The sequence below is a fragment of the Polyodon spathula genome, chromosome 12, assembly GCF_017654505.1.
Source record: "Polyodon spathula isolate WHYD16114869_AA chromosome 12, ASM1765450v1, whole genome shotgun sequence".
Taxonomy (NCBI): Eukaryota; Metazoa; Chordata; class Actinopteri; order Acipenseriformes; family Polyodontidae; genus Polyodon; species Polyodon spathula.
Genome location: NC_054545.1, coordinates 10,022,482 through 10,049,571, shown reverse-complemented (window position 1 = coordinate 10,049,571; position 27,090 = coordinate 10,022,482). Strand labels below are relative to the sequence as shown.

Genomic DNA, 27,090 nt, shown 5'->3' with positions numbered 1-27,090 from the left:
ATTATTATTCTACTTCAACAAAGGAGACTAAATAAACTGAAGTGTTCATAAAAGAAAGCAAACATTATTATCCCAGGGAATCATATCTGAACATTCTTGTAATCTTTTTCACTTAAAGACTAGTACAAATGAACACTAGAGAGCTTTTTCTGTATTGATGTATCGTTTAAATACTAATAATGCGCAATATAGATGGCAAGATACCTTTGAAACATGAATTTGTTTTTGCAGTAGCTCATGAAGGCTGACTCTGTCTCAGTCTGAAACAAGGACTTTGAGACTTAGGGTGGATGAAGCACTTATTCTAAAGATGACCAACAAGATAGAACCCTGAAGTCCACTTGTTTGACATGTGAAAGCAGTCATTTATCTAGGGTATTTTGTCAGTTAGGCCAATACATAAAAACACAGTAATTCCTTGTTAAATACATTCTATAGGTCTCAAGTCTTTCCCACGCTAGCTTTATTAAAATTTTACCTAAAGCAAATATACTGTAGTGTAGTTAATACAATGATGCCTAAACGAACAATAACATTGTATATTGTTATATTATACCACAATGTCGAAGAGAAAGAGATTATGTTAATCCAAACTGAGACACAGTACATTTACATGTATAATTCTGTCATTGATAACTAAGTTTTCATCATTACACACAACCTTAATACTTATAGTTCTGAGTCATCTTATTCAATTTATTTTCACTTATTAGAACAATCCAAATCTGCAACTTTTTTTTTTTTTTACACATGTTTGTTTCTCAAAAAACACAAAGAAATTTATCACGATAAATCTAAAAGACACTTTTTTCACTGCTGAAGGGCTTTTTTTTCACAAATCTTTAAGCATGGTTTTAAGGAATAATTTATTAGGGAACGTTTTTTTAAAGCCTGTTTCCATTTTCAAGTTTGCAGTTCACAAAACATGTTGTATTGTTTTATTTGTTTATTTTCATTTTTCAATGCACACTCAAAAAAGGTTCCTTAACTAAACTTTTAAGAGGCCCCGGGTTCTTTAAGCTTCCTAAAAGAACATCGATACAGTAAGGCCACTTTTTGGCATACTAACAGAACATTAATTTACCTACCTTCTTGGGAAGTCTCCTTCCAGGGGTTTGGGGGATACATGAATGCTGCATTCTGGATTTGATCATGAATGTCTTCATCTTCGTTAAATGGAAAGGTGCCACTGAGGCTAACATAAATGATGACACCAACAGACCACATGTCCAGCGATCTGTTGTAGCCCTTGTTCCTCAGGACCTCTGGAGCCAGGTATGCAGGAGTTCCCACCACAGAACGCCTGAAAGATTTCTCCCCAATAATCCGTGCAAATCCAAAGTCACACAATTTAACCTTGAAGTGAAATGTAAAAAAAAAAAAAAGTTGTACATACATTCTCTTTCTATATCATACCAAACTGTGTTGAATATGCATCTCTAATATGGAACCGTTTTAAGAGAGTGGTTCAAACAACGCACAATTACCAACATTAACTACTGAAGTAAAAGCTCTCCCGGTGCCTGTCAACAAATAAATAACAATACAATAAAACTTTTCTAAAATAACAGTTATGGGGCTAGATTCTGAAAGTGTTTTACTCCAAATCGTCATTAGCTCAATCTTTTTTTTCATAAAGGTCAAAACACCAATTACAATTCTATCATAAAATAAATATATTATCTGTTTACCTGTGGGAAGGGATCAGCTGATGCCAGTAATACATTTTCAGGTTTGAGGTCACAGTGAACAATGTTTTTAAAGTGAAGATGTCTCAGTGCTACAAGAATCTGTTAATTAAAAACATTGATCATATTATTGCAACTTGTTCGCAGAAAAACTATTCTGATTATAATGCGCTAACAGTGAAGCACTTCTAACATTAATGGCTGGTTTCACAAACTCAACTTAGTACTAATCTTCAATTACCTGCCCTAATTTAACATTAGGTAGTCCATGATTAGTGTTAACCAGGTCAGTAAAACCAGTCGATACAGTGAGTGTTTTTCTTTTTGGTCCAATTCTTAAACATGATTTCACATTTTTATTTAAATACATTTTTAAAATGGATTTTCTTTAATTTGTTTGCTTTCAATACTGTGTATGTTTTAAAAACATTATTCAAAAAGCATGCGCCCTATAGAGATCACAGGTTCAAATCCATGTCATTGTCAACTATGACTGTGGATTCCTAGGGGGCAGCACAGCACTGAACAGTTTGGAGGGATTAGGTCGGCAGGGCAATCCACAGCTGATAGGGCGTCTGCGGGTCTGCAGTGGAGCCATTCAGATCTGTGTTGTCCTCCGGCACTATAGGTGGTGGCTTCGCTGTGGATCCTCAGTGTGAAAAATGATGGGTTGGCAGGAACATGTTTCGGAGGACGTGTGTTTCAGCCTCCGTTTCCCAGGTCGGGATAAAAATAATAATTGGGCATTCCAAATAGAGGCGAAAACTGTGGTAAATGCCATTGGCGACGGCTACATTTTAAATGTGAGATTGCTGTGTGCTGTCTTTTTGTGACACGGTCTGTAATCTCTTTAACCATGACATTCCACTGGAGCTTTCATAATGGTTCATTTTTCTTTTCAAAATCATTGAATGCAGTCATCCATATTAGGTATGTCACATCGTATTTAATGTTCCATAAAATCTACAGCATTTGACATTCTCAGACTGGCGAAATGCCATCTGTCACAGATTTACATGCTTCCTCAGCACCACCTATTTTAACAGAAATCCAGAAATACACTTTTTATATTAAAACCAGGGTCCATGTTTATATTTTGAATAGTCATAATGCAGTTGCTTGTGTATGAATGCAGTGTGCTACCATGTAACGTGAATATTGTGCTACCTGCTGGGACAACTTGAAAAGGTGGTGTTCAACTTGTTTTCCTACCTTGCTGTTTACATTTTAAATAGATATGTTTATAGATTAACTCATTAAGGGTTACAATGTAATTATCTTTGACTCAAAAATAAGCTCCTTTTGTGCTAGATGTTTAAGGTTCAATACTTGTCCTTCCTCTCTCTGGCAAATATTATGTATGCAGTAATGTCATTTAATCTGTTGTATGATGGTCTAACTCTAACTAGTCTTGTGTTGTATGGTCACTTGGGGTGTACAGTATATGAAGTGCAAGTGTGTGTGACAGGCTTCCCGTCAATACAGCACCTGGTTTTTAGTGTCGGTGCAAGGTGGCAGTTACTGTCTGTGTGATCATTCTAAACATCACAACTTAATCTCTGTACGAAATAGACAAGCAACATTCCTGTGGTTTGGATTTGGGGGCAGTGATGATGTCAGTGAGGCAGAGCTCTGACATAATAACTGAAGAAACAAGTGATAAGGAGCTCTAAAAAGTACCATGTGTGTAATAAAAAATTTAAAAGGGTCCAACAGTTCATAAATGTGCCCCTTCTGTATTTTTTTAAATGAATCAAATTCTGTATTGATATAACTAAAAGCAATATTGTATTATTCTATAGGTATATATTTCCACATGAATCGGTGGCTCTAAACAAACCAATTAACACAAGCATGCTTTACTTTAAAATTAAACACATATTTAGCCAAACAGAATTTTTTTATTTATTTATTTTTCCCATGTACTGTATATGCACTTTATACCCGAATGGCCTACCTGCGTAATTAAAAACTTTGTAATGCGCTCTGGCAGTCTTCCCTTTTCGCTTGACAAGATCATTTCCAGCATGTCTCCATGGAGCTTCTCCATGACAACAAACACGCGTTCAGGAGTCTCAAACATGCACTCCAAGTTGACAACACCAGGATGATGGAGGTTCTGTGGATGAATACACACAAAAAAGCTTCAATTAGAGTGTTTTCTCACTGTTCCAAGCTTCCTTTCATCTGACAGTAGAAGGGGATTTCTGGCAACGAAATGGATGTTGTTTAATATATCAACATAACGGGGAAACTGAATTTCAATTTGTAAAATAGTATTTATAAGGGTGCTTTAATTGCAAAATGTAATGACTATAATTCATAGTTTCCTTTCATTTTCTAAATATTAAATTAGGATTTTTTTTTTTTTAAACAGTGGCTATTAAGCCAGTAAGAACTCCAAACACACTAGTTAATGGTAATGCTACACAAAGCTACTACATGCAGCTGTGTCATTATTATTATTTTTTATTTTACCTGTAAAATAGCAACCTCATTACGCAGTTGGCTCTCCTGTTTGGTTGGAAACCTTAGCTTATCGATTATTTTGATTGCAACATCTCTTCCTGTCTTTCTGTGTTTTCCTTAAAGAAAGACAGATTCAGTTATCACCTACACAATATGATGGTATTCATTAAGATGTATTATATATTGTACATCAGATTATAGCTGCCATACACTGTGATTGGGGTGCAGGGCTACTATGGGCAGATATGATGGCATTCATTCCACTAGGCTATTGGATACCGATGAATCTACAAACCATGTGCCTGCAACAGTGTCAATCTGTTGTCAAAACATCTGCTGTCTTACTGAAATTGACTGTCTAAGGGAGTGCTTTTAGAGAACACAGTGAAACAATTTGCATAATAACTTTGGTTAAAATTAAAAAATTAAAAAATTCTGTAACCTTTTTCAATTTTTTATTTTTTTTATTTATTTTTTTTTTAAAAGAGATTTTTCAAGATTTTCACTGAAAGTTAGATGGCACACAATTTAGGGATCATTGACTTGCTGTAAAAATGTGTATCATATTAAACAGTATATATCCTAATTACTTCCTTTTAAAAGATTGCAAAATTAGATTAAATGAACAGAACACAAATTGAAGGGGGTTTGGAGCAGATGAAACATGAAACAAATTACACCTCCAGAATTAACAGCATGCATTTTTTTCTCTAAATTGTCTATCAATTTCTAATTAAAAACTAATTTTCCCCCATAGTACTGCCAGTTTTGTTACTTTGTTTTTTAATTTTTCTGAAAATATATATATGTATATATTATATATAATATATATATATATATATATATATATATATATATATATATATATATATATATAAAGTTCATGTTAATTAACTGCAGAAAATGTCTTATATTTTTAAGCATGTTAATTACCTCCATATACTATCCCAAACTGTCCTGATCCTAGCACTTCATCAGGGAAAATCTGGTAAACCGAGCTAATGTCCTGTTGGAAGAAGAGGACAGTTTTATAGACATTTATAGACATTTTTGCAGTTGCTTCTTGTTTTGACTTACAGTAAGGACCTCTGTACTTTGACACTTGGCTGGTTCCAGCAAAGAATGAGAAAGACCACTGAAAGAAGTATCTGCAGCATTACAAACTGATATAATATAATGTCAACTTCACTGACATTATATTGTGTTTCACTGTGCTTTGCAGTTGTTGGCTTTGCAGATGCTTAATTTCTTTGGGAACCTATGCATTCACATTCACAAATTTCATCATAATCACAAAATGTATGCAATACCAAACCTATTAAGAAAAGTTTATGTCAAGACTTTATAGGATAGACAGTAAAACAAAAATAAATTATTTATCAGGTAAGAAATTATTTATTGTTATATTATTAAGAAACAGTCTTCATTTTTTCCTATAACAAGAAAAAAAGTCTCAAAATAAGACAATTTTTCTAATTAAGAAAGCATTTTGGTCAGTGTTGTTGTGATAACTCACATTTACCATCTGTAATTTCAGTAGAATAAAACAAAAAAACAGCCAACACTGTCAATAGAAACTGCTAAAATATTTGAAGAAAATGGCTGCATTGTTGGCTAATCACAGTTTGAGCACGGTACAAAAGAATAAATGTAAGGGACCTGATAAAATAGGTTGCTGGTGATCACTTTCTTTGGGGTCAGAAGCATTTGAAAATTAACTGTACGTTCTGAACACCAGATAGTATTGTAGGTTGGGATCTGTTTCAATATGACCTTAAACTAAACCACATGGCTGCTGACATTACACACGTTCTATCCCAAAATAAGAAAGGCTAAGGTGAGAGATTAGCCTGCCGTATCTGCTAAGAAGACCTTGAGACAAAAATCCTGACTGCACACTGAAACAAAAGTATGCTGTATTTGTGCCAGAAATAAATACAGTAAGGGCTTCAGTCTAAGTGAGGTCATAGTGTATAAAGAACATTATTATTCATTCTGCATGGCTATTTATCACATATGCTGCAATATTTACATGCTATTCAGATACTAGGACATACAAGTAAGACGAGCTTAGACCCAAGCTATTTTAATTTCTCTTACATTTAAATATGATTTGGTAAGCAAAGGCAATATCCTATATTAAAAAGGCATAATAAACAAAATGTAGTTACTTACCACATTTTCTTGAATTTGGCAATTGGACACAGAAATGCTAACAGAAACATCTTCTGTTGGGTAAACAAAAATAGATATGGCTAGGTATATAGATATATATGCTTAGTATGCAAATATATACAAATACAGTACAGGGACCAAATAAGCTTATGAAGACAAGGCTACATTTTCAAAGTGTTGCCTAAGTTGAGTTATAAATCTATTCCTTCTTAAAATAAAGTGTAATTTAGGCTGTTTCATGTCCAGTGTTCACAACAGTCAAATACAGTATGTCCTTATCTATGATAGGACAGAAATGCTCCCAACTTAAAGCTCAAATGGTATATTTTTAAATGGACCCTCAGTCACTACCTCAGTGGAAAAGTAGTACTAGTATTCAATCACATACAGTAGCTCTCAGATTAACTTGATATTTCTCATGTAAAAAAGTATCTTCCTTCATATCTCACTGCTTAAATTCCTGTATACATATTTCATATTCCACCATCACAGAGTGCTTTACAGAGGTAGGCAGTGAACTGTGCATTCTATGCAGTCACTTACAATAGGACACTGATTTAGCATCTCATCCGCAGGATGGAGCACAAGGAGGTTAAGTGACTTGCTCAGGGTCACACAGTGAGTCAGTCAGTGGCAGAGGTGGGATTTGAATTGGTGACCATCTGTGGCAAAGATGGGATTTGAACTGGTGACCTTCTGGTTACAAGTACTGGACTTTAACCACTACAGAATCTACAGAACTACATGTTAGATACAGGACATTCTGTAGTCCTGTGGGCCATGCAGTTTACAAAACTGTAAGAGCAGGTCAGATCGTTACAGACGCTTGTTAAAGAGTCATTTGAATAATACAATCTTTGCTGTTATTTCATCATGAGGTCAGGAGTAGCTTTGCAGTAGTTTGGCTAACAAAATAAAAAATAAAAAATAACTGGACTTAGTGGATACTTTTCTTTTGAGTTTCTATAGCAATAGACCATAAGGATAATGGTTTTGCTAATAATTTATTGCAGTTCCTTGTTTTTTTTCAGACATCAGCATACATTCTCTGGTTATACAGGTACAGTGGAATAAGCATCCTTTTACCTTCATTACCGTGACTTGTGAGCAATGATGCCATACACTGCATTACAGCTATTACTGCAAAACTGTAAACATATATATGTATTCACCAAATTCGTTTTTATTTCAAACCACAACAGACTCCACAAGGAAGGAAAAAGACACCAATGTAAAAGCTGGCAAAAGTTATCAGACCTGACCCATTTAAAATAAATATCACATCAGAAAATTAATTGATTTAGACAATAGAGACGCTTACTGTGCTGGCCATGTCTTGATCCATGCGAGACCCCTTTTGGAATGACAGGCATTAAGGCATGCTGTATGGCCATCTCCCACATCCTTGCAACATCATGCCCAATTCCACTTATGAGCACGTTGTTGTTATCTGGTGTGTTCCCGGTATTGACTAAATTTTCCCCAACACTATAAACCATATTTGCAGTGGTGATCTCAAAACAGTGCGGATTGACTCCTGGAGGCAGCAAGCTTACATTTTTTGCTGGCTCCAAGGATAAAACTTCAGATAATGGAATTTCCTGGAAGAGATCATTAAAACAGAATTAAAAAAAAGATAATTACAACTTAATAGTAATTATACTTCACTAGTAAGAGACATAAAATATCCAATTTGTACCCAGAGTTAAATGAACAACCACAGCATTTTCAGTTATCAATATGTTTAGCTTAATCAGTCACAGTGAACCATCTAAAATAAAAGCAAAGCCATTCTCTCCCTTTTAATTTAAGCGTGTAATATTCTTGATTTATTCTTAGTGGTTGTATCTTGAGTTTAGGTATTTTTGTCAAATGGTTTCCTCATTGAGGTATATATTCAATATTCCTCTTAGGTACTCTACAGGTTTGTGCTCTTGTCAAAGTGAAAGCAAACAAAACAAACTAATACATGCCTCTTTGAGTAAACATCTGGAGCAACACAAAAGAAGGAACACAACACTGTTGATTTGGTCCAAAAGAATTACAGGGGAGGTGGTTACAGAAGCTTGAGCAGGATATTTACAGCAAGCAGTAAAGTCAAGAGAGCCTCTCTAAATCAGCCATGCAAACAATACACAATCAGGGAGAAAGATGTCGTGAAACAAAGGATAAACCAAGACAGTCATTTTCTAATTAAATACATAAATGATGGTGAAGCAGTTGTAAAAATGCCTTGATTGTCACCCCTTTTTTAGAGGCCACATACCAAATGATAAAGCTGCATGAAAACAGATTTGCGATTGTCTGTCTGTAAGTCTAGGAAAGATAACTCCCACACAAAACCACAGACAAGTAAACTGAGTGATTCAAAAAGAGCACACATGCATTACATACATAGTCATGTTTGTCCACAGGACTTCAGTACTGTGCATCTGATGTGTAGGCTATGGTCTGAAGGTACATCCTATGTGAATCCGACAGTATATTTGTATAAAGACACACACACACACACACACACACACACACACACACACACACACATATATATGTCCAAGGTAGCAATTATTACTAATAGAAAGTTTAAAGTGTACTTTACCTTGTAGTATTTGCTTCCTGTGTCATTCTGAAACAGTGTAATACACTTGCTGTCCAGTCTCCAGTAGTGCCTCTTCCGCTGTTTCAAAGAAAGATATGCAGTAAATCCCATTAGTAAAAGTCAGATTAAGTCTTGAACGGATAGTCGCTTCTATCCCAGCAAACCCCGGAGATGTAGGGACATGTGCTTTTCAGGTGACGCTCAGATGGAGAGAAGGGCGAGTTTGATCAGATTTATTCTGAGCTCATTCACATGTTATGAAAGAAAAAAAACACAAGTAAACAACTTAACCTTCAATCTCATAAGTCTATTACTGCTCTAAGAGTTTGAATCTTTCTCTCAAAGAGGTATTAAGCTAAGTGAGATCTTACATCATAATTTTACTAGCAGGAGACAGAACTTTTCTGACTGAGCAATAAATACAAAAGCTTAGCCAAACTCTGATAATAACATGTAATCAAATACCACTTTAAATGAATCGTTTACATCGCTGGACAATATCAATATAGATATGGCCGTGTAAAATGTTTCTATTTCAGTTTAGTTTTTTTTTCAGGGTCAAATATTACAGGAATATTAGAGGAATAAATACATTGCTGTGTCTTGAGCCTTTTTATTCAACAAATAAAGCACAAATCGACGGTGGGGAAAAAAATATTCAACACTTTTAAGAGTTTTGATCCCAATGACCATCTGTACACCATGAACAGGATTAATACAGCTGTTGCAAGCCTCAATGCTGACAAGTTGCTGAAGAACATGCTGTCTCGCTTATGGTTTGAAAGAGACCTGTGAGATTCTCTGGAGTATGACTATATATAATTACAATATTCAACAGCAAGCCTGATGCCTTATCCTGTAAGGTGCAGCGGAGAAGAGAGAATGCTAACTAGGCAATGGTAAGTCATTTACAAACTCATTTTATTTAATAATTGCTTAAAATGTAATATTACTGTGTTCTCACTGGGCTGGCTTTTTAAAGCGCATTTACTGCGGATATATGTACATTTATTTGTTGTCTACTTCAAACATTTTAAATAGATTTACAGGGGAAATATTTGATGTATTCAGGGTTTTAACTGATTGAAATCATTTCTGAAATGTAAACTATTTCCTGTGATGTCAGACCTTTGGTCTTTGACTGTCCAACCGAAATTGGGGCCCACCACATTTCCAATCCTAGTAGTATGTAGTAATGTAGTAATTGTATCAATTTAATATTATAAAACTCAAGCATTCCTAATCCCCTGGACTGTGGTTGTCAGCTCAGGGCAATCTAATGGAATACATCGGAATTTATTTATTCCCATGTTTCCTTGATTTTTCTTCTTTTGCATGTTCTCCTGTATGGATGTCTGCATATTTGTTTCAGTGAAAGCTTGTATAACTTGTGAACGGCTTGTTGCATATATTTGAACATGTGTATATACCTTCACAGTGGTGGGAGAATGAAACATGTACTTTGTTATTACAAAGAATTCCCCCACAAACTACTGCTCGATATTAATTAGTGTTGGAATGAACGTGGGGTATTCACGTTTCAATGTTCTTTCCAAAGGTAACTCTTTCAGTTCTCCTGACCTTATCTTAGCCCATATGTTAGCAAGTCACACTGGAACCTCATGGGATTCATAAGTACCAGTCTGAGGTAGTGCAGAAATACAGTATATGTAAAAAATATTTGTCCTGTTCTCATGTATACTCAATAAAGGAGTTTATTCCTCAGCTTGACAAAAAAATAATTCAGGACTGAAAGGGTTAAATGAATATTCTGTGTAAAATAAACATATGGTAACCCATCCAATCAAAGTAGAATTATTGTGTGTGTGTGTGTGTGTGTGCGCGCGTGCGTGCGTGCGTGTGTGTGTGTGTGTGTGTGTGTGTGTGCTTTTTTCCCCACACGTTTATGCATTTGTTTGCTTTGGACATCTTTTTGACACAGTCAGATATAAATTCTAAATAACTGTCTTTAATAACAGCTGAATTCAAATATTTGGCCACCAGGAGCCATTTGAATCAATATAAGATGAGGAAAGGTGACAGTTAAAAAAGAGAACACTTAAATGGCCCAAATATAAATGTACAGACAGATACCTAGACAGAGATCGATACAAGATACCAACATTAATATCAATCAAGGTCTTACCATTGTGTCCTTATCGGTAAAATGAACCATCCATCCTTCTTTCATCACATTGCTGCTTTTCCTTTTCGTGTGCTTGACAGACTGTACCACTCTCATCAAAGGTATATTGTTGCTTGTTGAAGGGCTAGGGAGACAAATATTGCAATACAAAGAATTAAAAACGTATCCTTGTTACTTTCACCCTCAGCCTATCAAAGAGTGAGCACAAAGTATGGCCGCTATTCAGAAGGTTCTGAAGCATGCTTTACCTTTGGTTCAGACACTTTGTCAATATCACTAGTTTTTAAGAGGCATAGCAGTGTACATGCTAAGAAGGATAAAGGTGGCTGGCACAGCAAATACAATGCATATTGAAGTGTTGGCAATCAGCACATACAGTACCAACTGTATAACGTATGTCAGTGCTTTCTGACCTGATCATTCTATTGGAGTCATCATGGTCTGGATCGTGGTCGTGCATTTCTCCAGTGTCACTGTGGCTCCCTGTCATTGATATTTCATGTGTCATGGATTCTTCCATATCATCCAGAAGCCCACTGTTTCGTTCACTGTCATTGTCATCACTGCCTTCTTCCATAACAATGTCAGACTCTGCACCGGGACTGAGTAAATCTAATCACAATTATAATAACAAATATGATATTGTCTATAATGAATGAGCACAGACCACTTGAACTCAGAATTCAAGAAGTACATTCATCCAAAACAGAAAACTAAATGTTGATGTTACAAAGCTTCCAATTCATGTAAGAGCTCTTATCTTTGTTGCTTCTTGCTAGTCCTGTAACATCATCTTTTTTTGTTGTTGTTTTACAAAATAAATATGGCAAACTTACTAGGGTAAATATGAATATAGCCCAAACATTCTAATCAAATACACCAATAATCACAACTAAAGAAACAGTTTCAGACTGACAAGGCATGCCTAGGTCATGCATTTGATGTTTCTGAATGAATTCTAACACCATGACCTGAGCTGATTTAATATAATTCAGAATACTTCAGTGATCTGGGATAGACTTTTAAAGCAGACTACCAGGTCATGTAAGTCAGTAGGCACTACATATTCAGTCCAGTCTGAGGTCAGATTAGAGCCATGAAGGGTTCACCTACACTACCTCTCCAGCAGGGGTTACTGTGGAGCAACCTGAAAATATCCAGCAGGAACTTTACTCCAGCCCTTCTGCTGTCTGTTAGTGACATTTACAATCCCAAAGTGTAAAAACAACCACTCAGGGAACTGTATGTATATTTTAACAAACCAATAGACCTGACATTTAAAATCGTGTTCACATTGGGGCATCATCTTCCCTTTTTAAAGTGTTTATCTTAATGTATTTGTGTTTCAACAGAATAAATGATTGTATCCAATGCTGGGATTTTGATATGCATATGATGTGTTCTGCAATTAGTATTAAGACACTTGCCTCCGTTAATGGCTAGTTCACCAAGACAGTTGTTTGGCACTTTGGGGGCACAGCGTTTATGGCAGTTGAACTTGCAATCTATAAGAAAGAAAGAAAGAAAGAAAGATTTAATTGTGTAGTTATGCCATACATACTGCTCCTTATTGATCCATTTTGGGGCTAGGTGGGGGATGCATTTCTATATATATATATATATATATATATATATATATATATATATATATATATATATATATATATATAAAAACCAAAATTACATTGGGTCAAAATTGATGGGCTATAATAAGAATGGACAGAATGCTTTGACAAGAGCATATCACTTGATGCTGTGCTCTGTCCTAGTAAAAGTGAGTAAAAGACTGTAAAGCTAATCCAATTATTATTATTTTTTTTTTTGTATGTATGCTTGTTATAGTATTCCCAATCTTTGAACTGAATGATAGTTATATAGGAACCCCCTTCCCCTCCTCCAGGTATAATTACAAAAACACGATTTGCAAGATATTCTGGTTTAAGAGTAAAAATACAATATAGAAATGTGTGTAAATTAAAGGAAAGATCAAGAGCATAAACTTGATATTTGATTTGAGCAAGGTTGTCTTTGTGTTGACGAGGTGCTGTGAAAACCAATCAATAATCACCACAGTGTGCCTTTGTGCATTTATTTTATGTGGATTCATAGTTTCCTGCAAACAAAAAAACAAAAGGGCATATTTCCCTTCAATAAGGGTATCCGTTTACATGTTAGTGTAATAAACCATTTACCATAGTAAATTAGCAGTTTGCCTCGTTACACTTTGCCTTTACTATCTAGGTTAAACATTGGTACCTTGAAATAATTCTATGTGTTTTCACTTTCACTTTGCTATTCTATCAACACAGTCAACATCTGAACCCCAAAGATGAGTCAGCAGTCCAGCCTTATTTGTTATGATCTCTACAGCTGTTGCAGGCACATTAGTTTTGACATGCGCAGCATAAAGTTAATCTCTTGAAACAATGCAGAAGTGAAGGATACCTACCTTTACATTGCAAGCCCTGCCTAAAAAGCCCTTTAAGTAGCTTCTTACAGTACTGGCAAACAGTGGGGCGTGTGTATGAGTGGACAACAAGAGTGTGAGGTACTTTCACTTTTGACAGCAGTATCTTGTCCAGTTGAATCGGGCGTCCAATGTATGACTGCGAGTTTGACCTCTTTTCTCGTCCAATGAATGACTCAGACTGAGTTTTTTGCTATAAGGGAATGTAAGAGGTTGGTTTTTTTACAAAATACAACCCTAAATACTGTACATTTACTTCCACATTACAAATTCCTGTTGACTGCATACAACGTGAAGAGCGTTTCTAACAAAAATGCACATTTCTTTTCTTGCAAATCTGCAGATTTTTGGTAATTATGTAAGTTTTATTAAACTGTTTGGCAAATAATATATTTATTAATGTTCAAATTACACTGTATATTAAAAGTACTATGAATTTTTCAATTATTTACATAGTTAGACAAAATCTGCTTGTCACTATTAAGCATGCATAATACTTCATTAGTATGTGCAAAGAGTATTACAACTAAATAAGCAAAACAAAAGGGCAGAACATATCAGGTTATGACAAAAATAATCCTTAGCATCATTGTCTAGTAGATAATAATTGGGTCAGAAAACATAAATAATACACACAGATATACACATACAATTAACGGTTTTAAACAAGAACATTTAAACACAATTATACAAATATTGTATGAGGAATCTATCTATCTATCTATCTATCTATCTATCTATCTATCTATAGCTATATATATATATATATATATATATATATATATATATATATATATATATATATATATATATATATATATACACACAATATATATACACACACACCACCCACTCGGCCTTGATATATAGCGGACTTGCATTGGACCGCGACACCCGTGATATAGTGAGAATAATGGAAAAGCAAATAGGCTAACAAATAAATACTGTATAACCACTCATTCGTTTTATCGGGTGCGTCAGGGTCCAGTATAAATCCTCTATGCAACCTGCTTTATCATTGTTCGTATGCAAAGCAGCACACTTTTTTAATTTGTACAGCAGACGGTAATTGCTTCTCATCAACTTAAGTCTCTAATTATTTTCATGAATTTTCCTTTCTGGAATGCCCAAACTGCTGCATTGAAAGAATTCATTCACAACACAGGAGGCTTGTTGCTAGGGAGTTAGAGGGAGTCGTATGTGTGTGTGTGTGTGTCTATATATATATATATATATATATATATATATATATATATATATATATATATATATATATATATATATTACACAGCCACTGTTTAACTATAGAGCATTTGTCATTGAAATGTTCTGAAAGTTGGTAAAACTAGATAGTTTTGCTCTACCAGGTTTTCTATTTTCAGTGTAGTTAAGAACAGGGAGTGAGGCACTAACTAGCACAGGACCTTAAAACATTTACCTGGCAGCACACTTTTCTTGGATTGCTGAAATAAATCCCTATATCTCTTTGTCTATTGCTGGAGGGCTGTAGTGAATGATGTATTTTTTAACAGAAAGCTTATTAAGAAAGGATACAGTAAAGCAGCACTGCAGCTTCATAAGAATAACACTTGGCAAGAATTTCACATCATGTGCATAGTACAAATATATAACATTTAGATTTTTAACAAGATATGCCTTTTTAGTGGAAGAAATGGATCCTTCTATTGTATAGATCGATATATTCTATCCTAGAAGTGATTGCAGGGACGGTTTAATTAATATTCAGCACTGAATTATGTATATCAAAATTGGCATATTGCTACAAAAAGGTGTTTTTCTTGAGATTTTTATCTCAATATCTAAAGATTAAATGTATATCTTGGATTACATTAAGGGTAGAGGATATCATAATCTGTGAAGAAAAACAGTGATTAAGGAAGTACATACCTCAATGCTGGGGCTGAGAGGAGACTGATGCATGCAGAGAAAGAGCACATAAACAGGCAACAATGCAAAAGGGAAACAGAAAGTAGTGATTATTTAACTGGAAACTCTTAACTATGCCATACCACGCAAACAGCAATTACAGCAATATTTGATAACATGTGGTATGAACTTATAAGTTGCACACATGGTCGCTCATTAGTTTAGATTTTCTTTCATTCACAGTATTGCTTCTGCTGTTGTTGAACTGTTCAGACTATTGGAAAGTTTTCTCATGTCAGTGACAGTGCTGTAATTTGTAACGTTGTTGGAAAATCCGAAGTGAGTGTGTGTTTTTTTCTTATACTGATGTTGTTTGGTGTTGTTTGGTAAAATGGCTATTTTACACAAGATGGTGCATGCTGTTGCTCGGTGGCCCAGGAAAGTACCCACTAGATAATGGTGCCTTTATATTTTTACCTGTAAAGATGTTAAGTAATCGCAAACAAAAACTTTAAAATGTGAAAATAAACCACAATTACCATTTACCAGATATGAGGAACATCACAGCAGAAATGCAAGCAAAAACAGATTGCAATTACACTGTTTTGTTTTATCTATACATGTACGGTGCACAATGATAAGGCTCTAAGGCAAAGCTGGATTTCATTATTATTATTAGATATTAGAAAGGCACCCTGTTTCAAGAACTAAAGCCGACTGAATTACTTTAACAATGAGTCGCATGTACTAGAACAAACAAAAAATAAAGTACACTATCAAACACATATTAAACAGTGCTTGTGAATAACCCTCTCAATGTGGTTGGAGATGGAGGGCACAGCAAGAGACTTTATAAAAGTTTAATGGTTGTACTGTGCATTTGCTATAGTTTACCATGGTTATACTGTGCATTTGCTATAGTTTACCATGGTTTGCCATGTTTTAAAATGTGTTTTACAATACCCCACTGTGCTTTACCTTGCTTTCTCTATGCCTTATTACACTTCTAAGATTTTTAATTTCCAATGTAAACAGCTACTAATCCTATAATCCTAGCCACCAGGTGTACTTTCCTTTATACAGTACTAAATTCCCTATAAATAGAATATAGCAAAATAAAAATGAATATCATTACAACCATACAAAATTAAACATACAGTATATAGTAGGTACCTGAAGGATTCAATCATTTTTCTTATTTCTTATTTCCCAAACTTTGCTTCTACTTAACAATATGCAGGACTGACCTAATATAAAATTAAATCACAGCCTCAGTTACCCAAAGACACACACCAGTGTTTGACAAGTGTTTGAGTATTTCAATCTCAGGTTCTTCGCTTAATTAATAACGTTGATTTAATTTATCTAAAGAGCAGTCTTGTTTTATTACCTTAGTATTGAAGGAACAACGTCTTGAAACTGTAGCCCTTTACAAAAGATAATTACGCCTGGAATGTTGAAATAAGCTACCTTTTGACAGACATTATTTAGTTACTTTGAAATTAGTTTTTTTTTTTTGTATGTATTAGCAGAAGCATTTCATAACTTAGTAGTGTGTGTTTAATGATTGGCTCATGCTACGCTTCCATCTGCCACTGGGACATGAAAGCAAATTAGACTTGTTCATTTCCATCAGCAGCAGATCAAGTACAAATCGATTTCAAATGAGACTCTCAGACCCAGTTAGGATTGCGGGCTGGCAGAACTAGATCTCTCCAACTAACGCTGATGCGGGAAAGTTACCTGATGACCCAATGTACTGGAGACGAGAGGAGGGTTTTAAATCTCAGGCTGCTTAAAGATATATGTTGTCTAAATGTGAAGTCCTATATAACTAATAGGATTTCATACAAATAAATATGCATACAGGGGATCAAATAATGGTAATGTCTGGTTGCAGATTGGATTGCAGATTGCAGATGGACCGGCAGAAGTCCCAGCTTGATAATGGAATGAGAGGAGATTGAGTTTAACAGACTGGTTTAATGGAAATGTGGCTTTAATGAATGTGCTTGAATTCAACTATTAATGCTAAGGGAACCCTTAACGTGTTTTTTTTTTTTGTTTGTTTTGTTTTTTTTATACTTGGAAAATGTATTTTATAAGACTGAAGTGAAATTTTATAAACCTCATATTTTATATTTAGAAATAATGCTGTACTATATGTTTGATCTTGAAGGTCTGTGCTTATCTCTTCTTAAAGGAACAGAATGACATATTGACATACTGTACAGATTGACAGACAGAGACTTACATAGATTATACAGCATTGCAACAGTCTATAATTTTAATACTCCATAGCACAAGAACTATTGTTTGGATGGTTTGCAAAGTAATGGTCCTGATAACCCCTAGAATGATCTTACCAGCAGTGCTTCATCTGGGGTGCTGGGGGATGGTTCAGCCGAGACTGACCTGGAGGTAGTCAAGCCAGTTAAAGAAAGATTGGACAGTCGTCTCTTTCGTATTCCACTACAGTTGTTAGGAATTTTGAAAGCACAGCGCTTATGATAGTTCAATCCACATCCTTTTGGAAAGAAAGAAAGAGATGGGGACATTAATGTAGGGTGACTCAAGTGAAACATGTCTTGAAGGGTGCATTGTAAACACTATTATTAGTAGAGAGACAGTAAACAGATATGTATCTATCTGCAGCAATACAATGTTTGGCTGCAGTCGGTTTGCTTATCTCCTTGTACCCTTATAAAGTTTACCATAGTAAAAGCACAGCAAAGTGTAATCAAGCATAGTGAAAGTATGGTAAGGCATAGGCGAAGAGTATAAAAAAATAGCAAGGTATGGTAAAGAATATTAATAAACATGTCAAACCAGGGTAAACTATGGTAAAACTACAAAAATACCCAGCAAAAATACTGTGGTAAACCTTTACAAGGGTCACTGCACTTAAAACAGTTTGCAATCATTTCAAATCGTGTGACTAACTAAAGCTAGTGCTGGAAATATTACTGCAACAAAAGCATTAAAGGAAATAGCTTGGACAAGCTTGCAGTAATAGAGGTTTGTGGTACTGTCATGTGTCCTAAAATAAACAAGTGGATAACAGTGAGGAAACATGAGTCACTTACCTTGGCATTTAGAAATGACAGCTAGATAAACCTAGCAGTACTTAAACCACCTCACTTAAGAACTTAATTACCTTCACATTTAAGACCCTGTCGTACAAGGCCCCAAAGCATCTCTCCACAGTGATCACAAAATGCTGGTGCTCTGTATGAATGGACAAACAGCGTGTGTGGTCGGATCTGAAAATCTTCAACTGTAGCGGAAGCTGGAAAACAATAACAAACCATAAGTTAATGTGTCGTGTGTATAGGGTTTCTCTTATTGTCTAAGAGATGTTATCTCTTGCAGTTGCGACGAGAAGCAAAGCTGAGTAGTTACAGCTGCCCAAACTGTGTGAAATGAGGTTATTTACTAAAAACTCAAGTGCACTGTGAAAAACTAGTGTCATAACAAATTTAAAGAAAGAGTGAAGTTATTTTGAACACTGGAATTAGGTGTGATGTTCTATGTATGGGATATCTTGTGACAGGACAGGTCACTGGCAATGATGTTTAGACCAGAAAGGGAGACTCAGACACAGAAGTTGCAGGTTTCAAGCGCTAATGTGTACGTTTAATCAAATAAACAAAACATTGGACCGAACACAGAACAAAACACACAAACAAAATAAATGGCACAAGGGCCAAATCACAAACTATTCTAACACCTGGGATCACCCTATAAATATTACAGTTGCTCCTAGTGGTCAGTTCTTAAACCAACTTATTTCAGAAATCCAGCTTTTAGGAGTAGTTTTTGAAGCTTTGGTTAGGATATTAAGTAAGCCTGATCTAAACAGCAGTAGATAATTATACAAAACAATAAATACTGTGACAGGTAACAGGTAAGACATTACATATTCTGAAAATGTATATGGTATAAAGTTTAACCAATGGTATCTATGCTTTATATAAGGATAAGCAAAATATCTGTATAAAACTCACAATGATACGTATGGCTTTAACAGTTTATAACTGTTGTCAGTCTTTGGTCTATTCAATGTGAACATAGTGGACATGCTGATTAGAAAGGAGGTTACTTAACATCATTCTGCTGATTTTGGGTCACCTGTTGATTTAAATTAAGAAACTGTTGATGGACTACTCTGGTCCCAGCAGGAGTGCAGATCTGCCCTCTGAGATGTATAGTCTAAATTTCTACATTGGCATGCAGCAGGTAAGATTGATTCTGTATTGACTGAAAAGAAGAATTAACATTAAGTATTTAAGGTTTACGTGTAACCAGCATTTAGCTTTAGCAGACATCGAGGAAGGCATGATATATAATGAGTGACAGAGGCTCAAGTCTGTTAGATCATTGAAACCCATTTTGGCCACTTTTGTGTCCTGGATGTTTTACGGGCAGGTCCAACACTGCCACACACCAGAGGGGACTGTGATGTTACAGGGCCGAGAAAACATCAGGATGGCCTGGCTTCAGCAGATATCCCAACAGTATGTATACAGTATATACAGTATATAGACCGTCAGTTGGCCACATGAAAACAATCTTTAGATAGTTGTCAAAATGACTATTTACAATGTTTAATTATTTGGTTCAAATTACTGTTATAGCTTCCTATTTCTAAGCCTAAACTAGTAATAAAGCAAATAACATTTTCAACAGGGATTTTTATTACTGTATAATATTTACTTTTTCTCATCTAGGAAATTAGGCAACAAGGTACTTTTTCTGTACAATAGGCACTGAAGGAAATTGTCATAGCATAGACATGCATTATACTTTGCATGTCAGCCAAAAACTCACAGCAGGATATGTAACTATTTTAAAAACAGCAACATAGATATAGTGCTGCATCCTGGTGCCTTTCCTGTAGGTCACATGATCAACACATGATGTGACAAGGTACCTGGAAGCAACAGCAATTTTCATCTACAGCGTTAAATAAATGTAGGTTTTAATGCAAAAAAACCCAAAACAAAACAAAACAAAAAAAAAAGCGAAGAGAATCAATACTTGTAAGAGGTACCTTTCCTTTTACATCTCATTCAATAGACCATACAGGTCAAGTTTCGTCCATATGCATGCAGCTCAAACACAGCTGTAAGGTAATGCATTGTAAACTATGTTACGTGTTTAGAATAAGCATATAGAAAAACATTTACATTGTTAAACACTTAGACAGTATAGGTTCCCAGTGTTTCTTTAGGAAGGATTAAAACCTGTGACCCTCGGGTTCACAGACGAGAACGTCTTCGTGAAATGTTTAACCTGACCATTAAAGTTATCCCTGGCTGTTACATGGTTGTATTTGTGTTTGTATTATAAAGCCACAACGGACTGCGTTTTGCAAGGGTGTGAATGCTAGCAGTGGAGAGGCATAGCCTGCCAGTCCTCAGTGAGTGTGCACGTGTTGCACCAGTGATAACTGTGCCCAGGAGAGGACTGGGAGCATTTGCAAGGTTCTTCAGGCTGTGTGCGGAAAGAATGGGAGGGAGTTTTCTTTCTGAGGTTCAGCAGTGCAAAACAGAAAGAAAACAGCAGTGACAGATGGAAACTGAATACACTGAAGAACACAAAGACGTCTTCTTACTAGCCTGGAATCACTGAGCAAACACAATGCGTGTCATATGACATTTTTAGCTACTGCCATTCTTCCTCCTTTATTTATAATATCAGTGCATTTTGAGGGCAGGTTATCTTTTGTTTTAGCTAAAGGCAAGGGCCTGCTTATGTATCAGTGCTCGCCTGGAGTCCTGTAATCCCTGTCAAAGATAAGCAATTATCTTTCCTTGCTTTTGTCACCTTACACAGGGATGCATTTTGAGAAATAATCCTACAGAAAAGCTCAATATGACTGTAAAGCTGACAATGCTGTAGAAGTTTTAGCCAGAGTAAATCTATACTGTTCTAAAATTAAATGTTTTGTATTAGTATGTTTAGCCCATAGTGCACATTATATACCCATGGTAATACTATAGTCAAAATTAATATTGTTTTTGTTATTCAACATCGTAGTGAAGCAGGTAAACAATACTTTTCAAGGGCAATTCAAACATTGTTAAGGGGACTATTTTTAGGATTTACATACAGTACTTTGTAACACAGTACATGCCAGTGCATATATTTTTTTCATATATTTGAAATCCAAATGTCACAATATTTCTCACTGCCTCAATGTTCCATATCTTGTCTCTACATATTCTGTATGTGTCCGTTTTATTTAAGCTTTTATTTAAGGCCGATTAAGCAAGACGATTATGTGTAGAGTATCTTAAAGTGCCTATCCTAGAGGAAAACATTTCCTTTAAAGACAGACAATAGCTATGTTTACAATAGCTTCTGGCACCCAGAATGGAACATTCTTTTTGTAGAATTTTGATGTTATCATTCCATCATTGTACTAAAAAAGCATGTTGCCTGGCGGGGGAAAGCCAATGCCAGTTTGGTATGATTAACTTTATTCCATGGATCAAATCCAAGGTACAACTTGAAAAATCATCATCCTACTAAGAGAGAAAGAAATACACCCCCAACAAGAACGGGGCACGAGCTACATAAGTGCTTCCCCACGATTGTCAAAAATACATTCCTGAATAATGTCAAAACAGGTTCATCTGTTTATACTGTATATTTGTTATACATATAAATTATAAATGCAACATACGAGTTGATATACATACCTCCAGACTGTGACTGATAAATCATTGAATTCTCAACAACAAGCTGAGCTCTCTGTTTAGCTATAGCAATAAATCCTTAGCTTACAGAAGATCATAGCATCAAATCCCACGGCTAAAAAATATTTTAATACTTATAATAACTATAGCAGTTATTGCCTTTCTTTGAAAATCAAGTCATTTCAAGTAAAGAATTGTACATCTTTTACAGGACACATTTCTTATGAAGATCATGTTACAGTGTACCGATTCTGAGTCAATAAGCAATGAGTAACCTAAAAATAAAACACATGCGAACTTACGTTGTTTTAAAAAAAAAAGAAAAAAAAAAAAAACTTCATTTAATCAGTAGTAACAACACTTTAGCACAGCACATTAAGAGGTCACTTTTGTGCTATGAGAGATTACTGCTATAAACATTTAACAAATAATTACATTGGAAATATAAAAAAAATAAACAGAGATAACCAGTAGAATGCTCCAGTTATATCTGCTGTAAATCCGGATGGCCACGATTAGGTAAGTAAAATTGTAACTTTTCTGTAATATTATTCTAAAATCTTACAAAGTCATTGTAAAGACCCTTTCTAATGCAATGCATGGTTAATTGCTTGTACGTTTTTATGATGTGTATGTGCTATATGAAATATGAACATAGCCCCTCCTTAATTTTCATAAAATGACACCCACTGGAGCAGTACTTAGAAGTTTGTTGTGAATCCTTGTCAAAATAACAAAGGACAGGGTCATGAGATTTTTTTTCAGGAGTAATAGTGTAACAGTCATAGCATGCTACCTGTTTTCAATGTAAATGTAGCCAGTGATAATAAAGTGCTTGAGACCTTTTCTAACACTAATATTATCTCTTCATGAACAATCAACAAAGTACTTGTTATCCATCACTGATGCTAATTAGTGCACAGTATTTTTGCTTGAAGATAAATAAAGCATCTCAAAAGCCTGTTGTAGATTTACCCACAATTTAGACAAACAAGATCAAAGCCTTTGTCCCTTTTCAACCACACCGTGGCCATCTGGTTGCCATAACTGGATCATTTACTATTCAACTATTAGTTAAACTGCAATAGTCCTCTACATCCATATGCAAATTTATACGTCCTAATCTTGTCAGAAAGTTACAATTAAAAAATAATAATTTATACATAATATACAGTCACCGTAGAAGAAATGGAACCCTCGTTGAGAATTTATTTCAAGAAAGAAGGAAAATGTTGCATTATAAAATGACATTTCATCGCAAATGAAATAAAAATCTGAACATGATGTAACAATGGTGAAATCAGCTGCTTGCCATTTTATTGTTAGACAATAATGAATGGTCAGGTTCTGGAGGAAACATGTTGAGCAGATACAATCACTGTGGCCAAGTAGTGCACTTTATTATGGCCAACTTCGCAAAGCAATGAGACCATGCAATTGCAACAAACTGACCGTTACTGACAACAATGTTCTGTGGTGAATCACAGCCATTGATCTGTACTGAAAGTGAATGTAAAAATAAAAAAAAAAACATGTTATTTTACACAGTTTATAGAGCAAAATCTATTCCTGGAAATAGCATGCACTGTGGTTGTCCTGTTGAATCATGTGTACAACCTGGAATAAATGTAACGTATAGAATATATAAACAGCAGATAACAAAATAGTACTAAATCTAGTCACAGGAAATAAATCAGGCCTCTTACAGAATGCATTGCATATGTATATGACCTCTACATAGCAAGCGCTCTCTCATTATATGATGATCTAAGCATAAACAGTAACACTCTGAATTATTATGCAAAATGAAGCGCATGCATAAAAGATGTTCATCTAGTGTAAATAACTAGTGTCTGAATTAAATGAAATACATTAAATCCAATGCAATACTGCACATCCTGGCTTACAACGGTTGATTATTCGAAAGGGTACCGTCAATACCACACTCTTGTATTGGCTTTAGCCAAACAGTGAGTTTTGATACTATAGTCATCTTACTTGAGATCTTACTTGAGGGGAGGAGAACAACAGGTCACTCAGTCACAGCGTTACTTCTTGTTCAGAATGTGTAGCAATGTTTTGATTGTGAATCATTACAGTAAATACAAGATGGCACTATAGTAACTTCCAATCATAAATAAAGGTGGGCCCTATTTAAAAAAAAACAAAAAAACTTTCTGGACTGTTCTAAAGAATACTTTGTTTAGGACTGTTTTTTAAAAAAGGTTAATTTTTAAAAATTAACTGTTTTAGAGAAGGTTAGAAGTTTAGTTTTTTTTTCTGTTTTTAAACACCTTTAACCTTAGATATTGTTTTTAAACAGTCCTTAAAATGTTGTGAATGAATCATCTCTTAAGACATTTTTCAAAAGTGATATAAAAATTGAACAGATAAGCCTGTCTTAGTCTTATGAGTCAAGCATTAATACAAAAATTGCTACTAAACAGAAATCTTTTTCATGAGGTCATATTCTTTAGCCTCCCTCTGTATGTCTGCATGTTGTTCCCCACAAGCGCATTTGGAGATGAAAATATGTACATCTTCAGTGTGTGCTATTACAGGGTTAAAATTATAAATATAATATTTTAATTCAAATACACTAATAAAAGTGCCAACATATGGAGCAGAACAAATGTTACCAAGTAATCACATGAAATAAAAAATAAAAAAATGGTGGCGCTATTAGTTCAATTGATTGGGTTTACAAATTCCATTGCAGAACACTTTTTTTTTTTTTGACTGCTTTAAAAACATGATATTTCTAGCTCATTTCCCACGCAACTGAAGCAATGGAGTTAACCCAGACTATTCCCTGAAAGAGTCTAGCGTTAACTTATTTGCTCTGTTTGTTAGCTATCGGAAGAACTTAACTTGAAGGCTGACATATATATATATATATATATATATATATATATATATATATATATATATATATATATATATATATATATATATATATACAGTGTCTTGCAAAAGTATTCAGACCCCTGACCAATTCTCTCATATTACTGAATTACAAATGGTACATTGAAATTTCGTTCTGTTCGATATTTCGTTTTAAAACACTTAAACTCAGAATTAATTATTGTAAGGTGACATTGGTTTTATGTTGGGAAATATTTTTCAGAAAAATAAAAAACTGAAATATCTTGCTTGCATAAGTATTCAACCCCCACACATTAATATTTGGTAGAGCCACCTTTCGCTGCAATAACAGCTTTAAGTCTTTTGGGGTAAGTATGTACCAGCTTTGCACACAGTGTCAGAGTGATTTTGGCCCATTCTTCTTGGCAGATTTGCTCCAGGTTGTTCAGGTTGGTTGGACGATGCTGGTGGACCTCAATTTTCAAATAGTGTCACAGATTCTCAATGGGATTGAGATCAGGACTTTGACTGGGCCACTGTAGGACATTCACCTTTTTGTTCTTGAGCCACTCCAATGTTGCTTTGGCCTTGTGCTTGGGATCATTGTCCTGCTGAAAGGTGAATTTCCTCCCAAGCTTCAGTTATTTTGCGGACTGAAGCAGATTCTCTTGCAGTATTTTCCTGTATTTTGCTCCATCCATGCTTCCTTCAATTGTAACAAGATGCCCAGTCCCTGCTGATGAGAAGCATCCCCACAGCATGATGCTGCCACCACCATACTTGACTGTAGGGATGGTGTGTCTTGAGGCATGGGCAGTGTTAGGTTTGCGCCACACATAGCGCTTTGAGTTTTGGCCAAAAAGCTCTATCTTGGTCTCATCTGACCACAAAGCCTTTTCCCACATCGCAGCTGGGTCACTCTCATGCTTTCTGGCAAACTCCAGACGTGCTTTCAGATGGTACTTTTTGAGTAACGGCTTCCTTCTTGCAACCCTTGCATACAGGCCAGTGTTATGCAGAGCTCTTGATATGGTTAACTGGTGCACCATTACTCCACTCCCAGCCACTGAACTCTGTAGCTCCGTCAAAGGCCTCTTGGCCTCTCTGTGGCTTCTCTCACAAGTCTCCTTCTTGTTTTGAGGGATGGCCTTTTCTTGGCAGTGCCTGGGTGGTGTGATGCAGCTTCCACTTCCTGATTATTGATCCAACTGTGCTCACTGGAATATCCAAACACTTGTCCAGAGAAACCAGGAAACCGGCTTTTTGAGGGACAGGCCACGTCCTGGAAGGCAGAGGGTCACCATACCGGCCCAGGATAGTCACATCCACTGATCCATCTGTGTAATCATTTTCAGATTGCAGTGGCTACAGCATGAGAAATTCCAGGAAGAAATAAACTGTGCATCAGCAGAATGTGTTTATGCTCAGGGAGATCGTACCCAACACTAACTCTGTAATGTTTTCATTTTGACAGTGTGTCACGTTTCATACTGAAAACTTATCACGATTCTTTTATCTGTATTTTTGTTCACATTTTTGGTTATTTTTTGATAGCTATGGTTAAAATATTTAATTAAATCCATTAGACCTGAGTGTTGCATTTGTTTTGTGCATCAGTGTGTATATATATATATATATATATATATATATATATATATATATATATATATATAGATATATATATATATATATATATATATAAATGGTTTTCCTACATGTTTTTTTTTTCATTACAGTACATGTTTTATATACTATAATTGTGTCTTTCTATTCTATTGTACCAGTTTTGCTACGATCTATAAGCAATCAGGTGTAATTACTGTGTACATACCTAAATTAGTGAACATGTAACATTTAATTTCCTTCTGTTATGCAGAAACAGGCTGACAATATAATGTACATTTTTATCTGCTAGATGCTTTACTAATGAATGAAATCACTGATGAATAATATGACAGTTTCACAGAGATTGTTTGATAATTTATTTGTTCCAGCTGTTTCAGAAAAAAATCATTACTGAATTACTTATTGAGCCACTGCCAGAGATGCTGTGATTCACTGTGATTTCCACAAAACACATTTTAATCAATTAC

General features: G+C 35.2%; 1 protein-coding gene across 2 annotated transcripts in view; it reads right to left on the bottom strand.

Annotated features, from left to right (window-relative positions):
• The window catches only part of LOC121323851 (serine/threonine-protein kinase D1), a 71,541-nt gene that overhangs the window by 4,125 nt on the left and 40,326 nt on the right, over positions 1-27,090 (bottom strand). The window contains exons 3-17 of one of the 2 annotated variants that reach the window (XM_041265131.1): positions 18,586-18,717; positions 17,795-17,955; positions 15,450-15,473; positions 13,524-13,734; positions 12,502-12,579; positions 11,488-11,686; positions 11,075-11,198; positions 8,929-9,006; positions 7,654-7,933; positions 6,333-6,385; positions 5,091-5,163; positions 4,167-4,273; positions 3,646-3,807; positions 1,692-1,790; positions 1,089-1,356 (exon numbers count right to left, since the gene is read on the bottom strand). In XM_041265131.1, coding sequence (XP_041121065.1) covers positions 1,089-1,356; positions 1,692-1,790; positions 3,646-3,807; positions 4,167-4,273; positions 5,091-5,163; positions 6,333-6,385; positions 7,654-7,933; positions 8,929-9,006; positions 11,075-11,198; positions 11,488-11,686; positions 12,502-12,579; positions 13,524-13,734; positions 15,450-15,473; positions 17,795-17,955; positions 18,586-18,717 — 2,049 coding nt within the window. The remainder of the gene's footprint in view (positions 1-1,088; positions 1,357-1,691; positions 1,791-3,645; positions 3,808-4,166; positions 4,274-5,090; positions 5,164-6,332; positions 6,386-7,653; positions 7,934-8,928; positions 9,007-11,074; positions 11,199-11,487; positions 11,687-12,501; positions 12,580-13,523; positions 13,735-15,449; positions 15,474-17,794; positions 17,956-18,585; positions 18,718-27,090) is intronic. The other variant, XM_041265132.1, reaches the window with a different exon arrangement.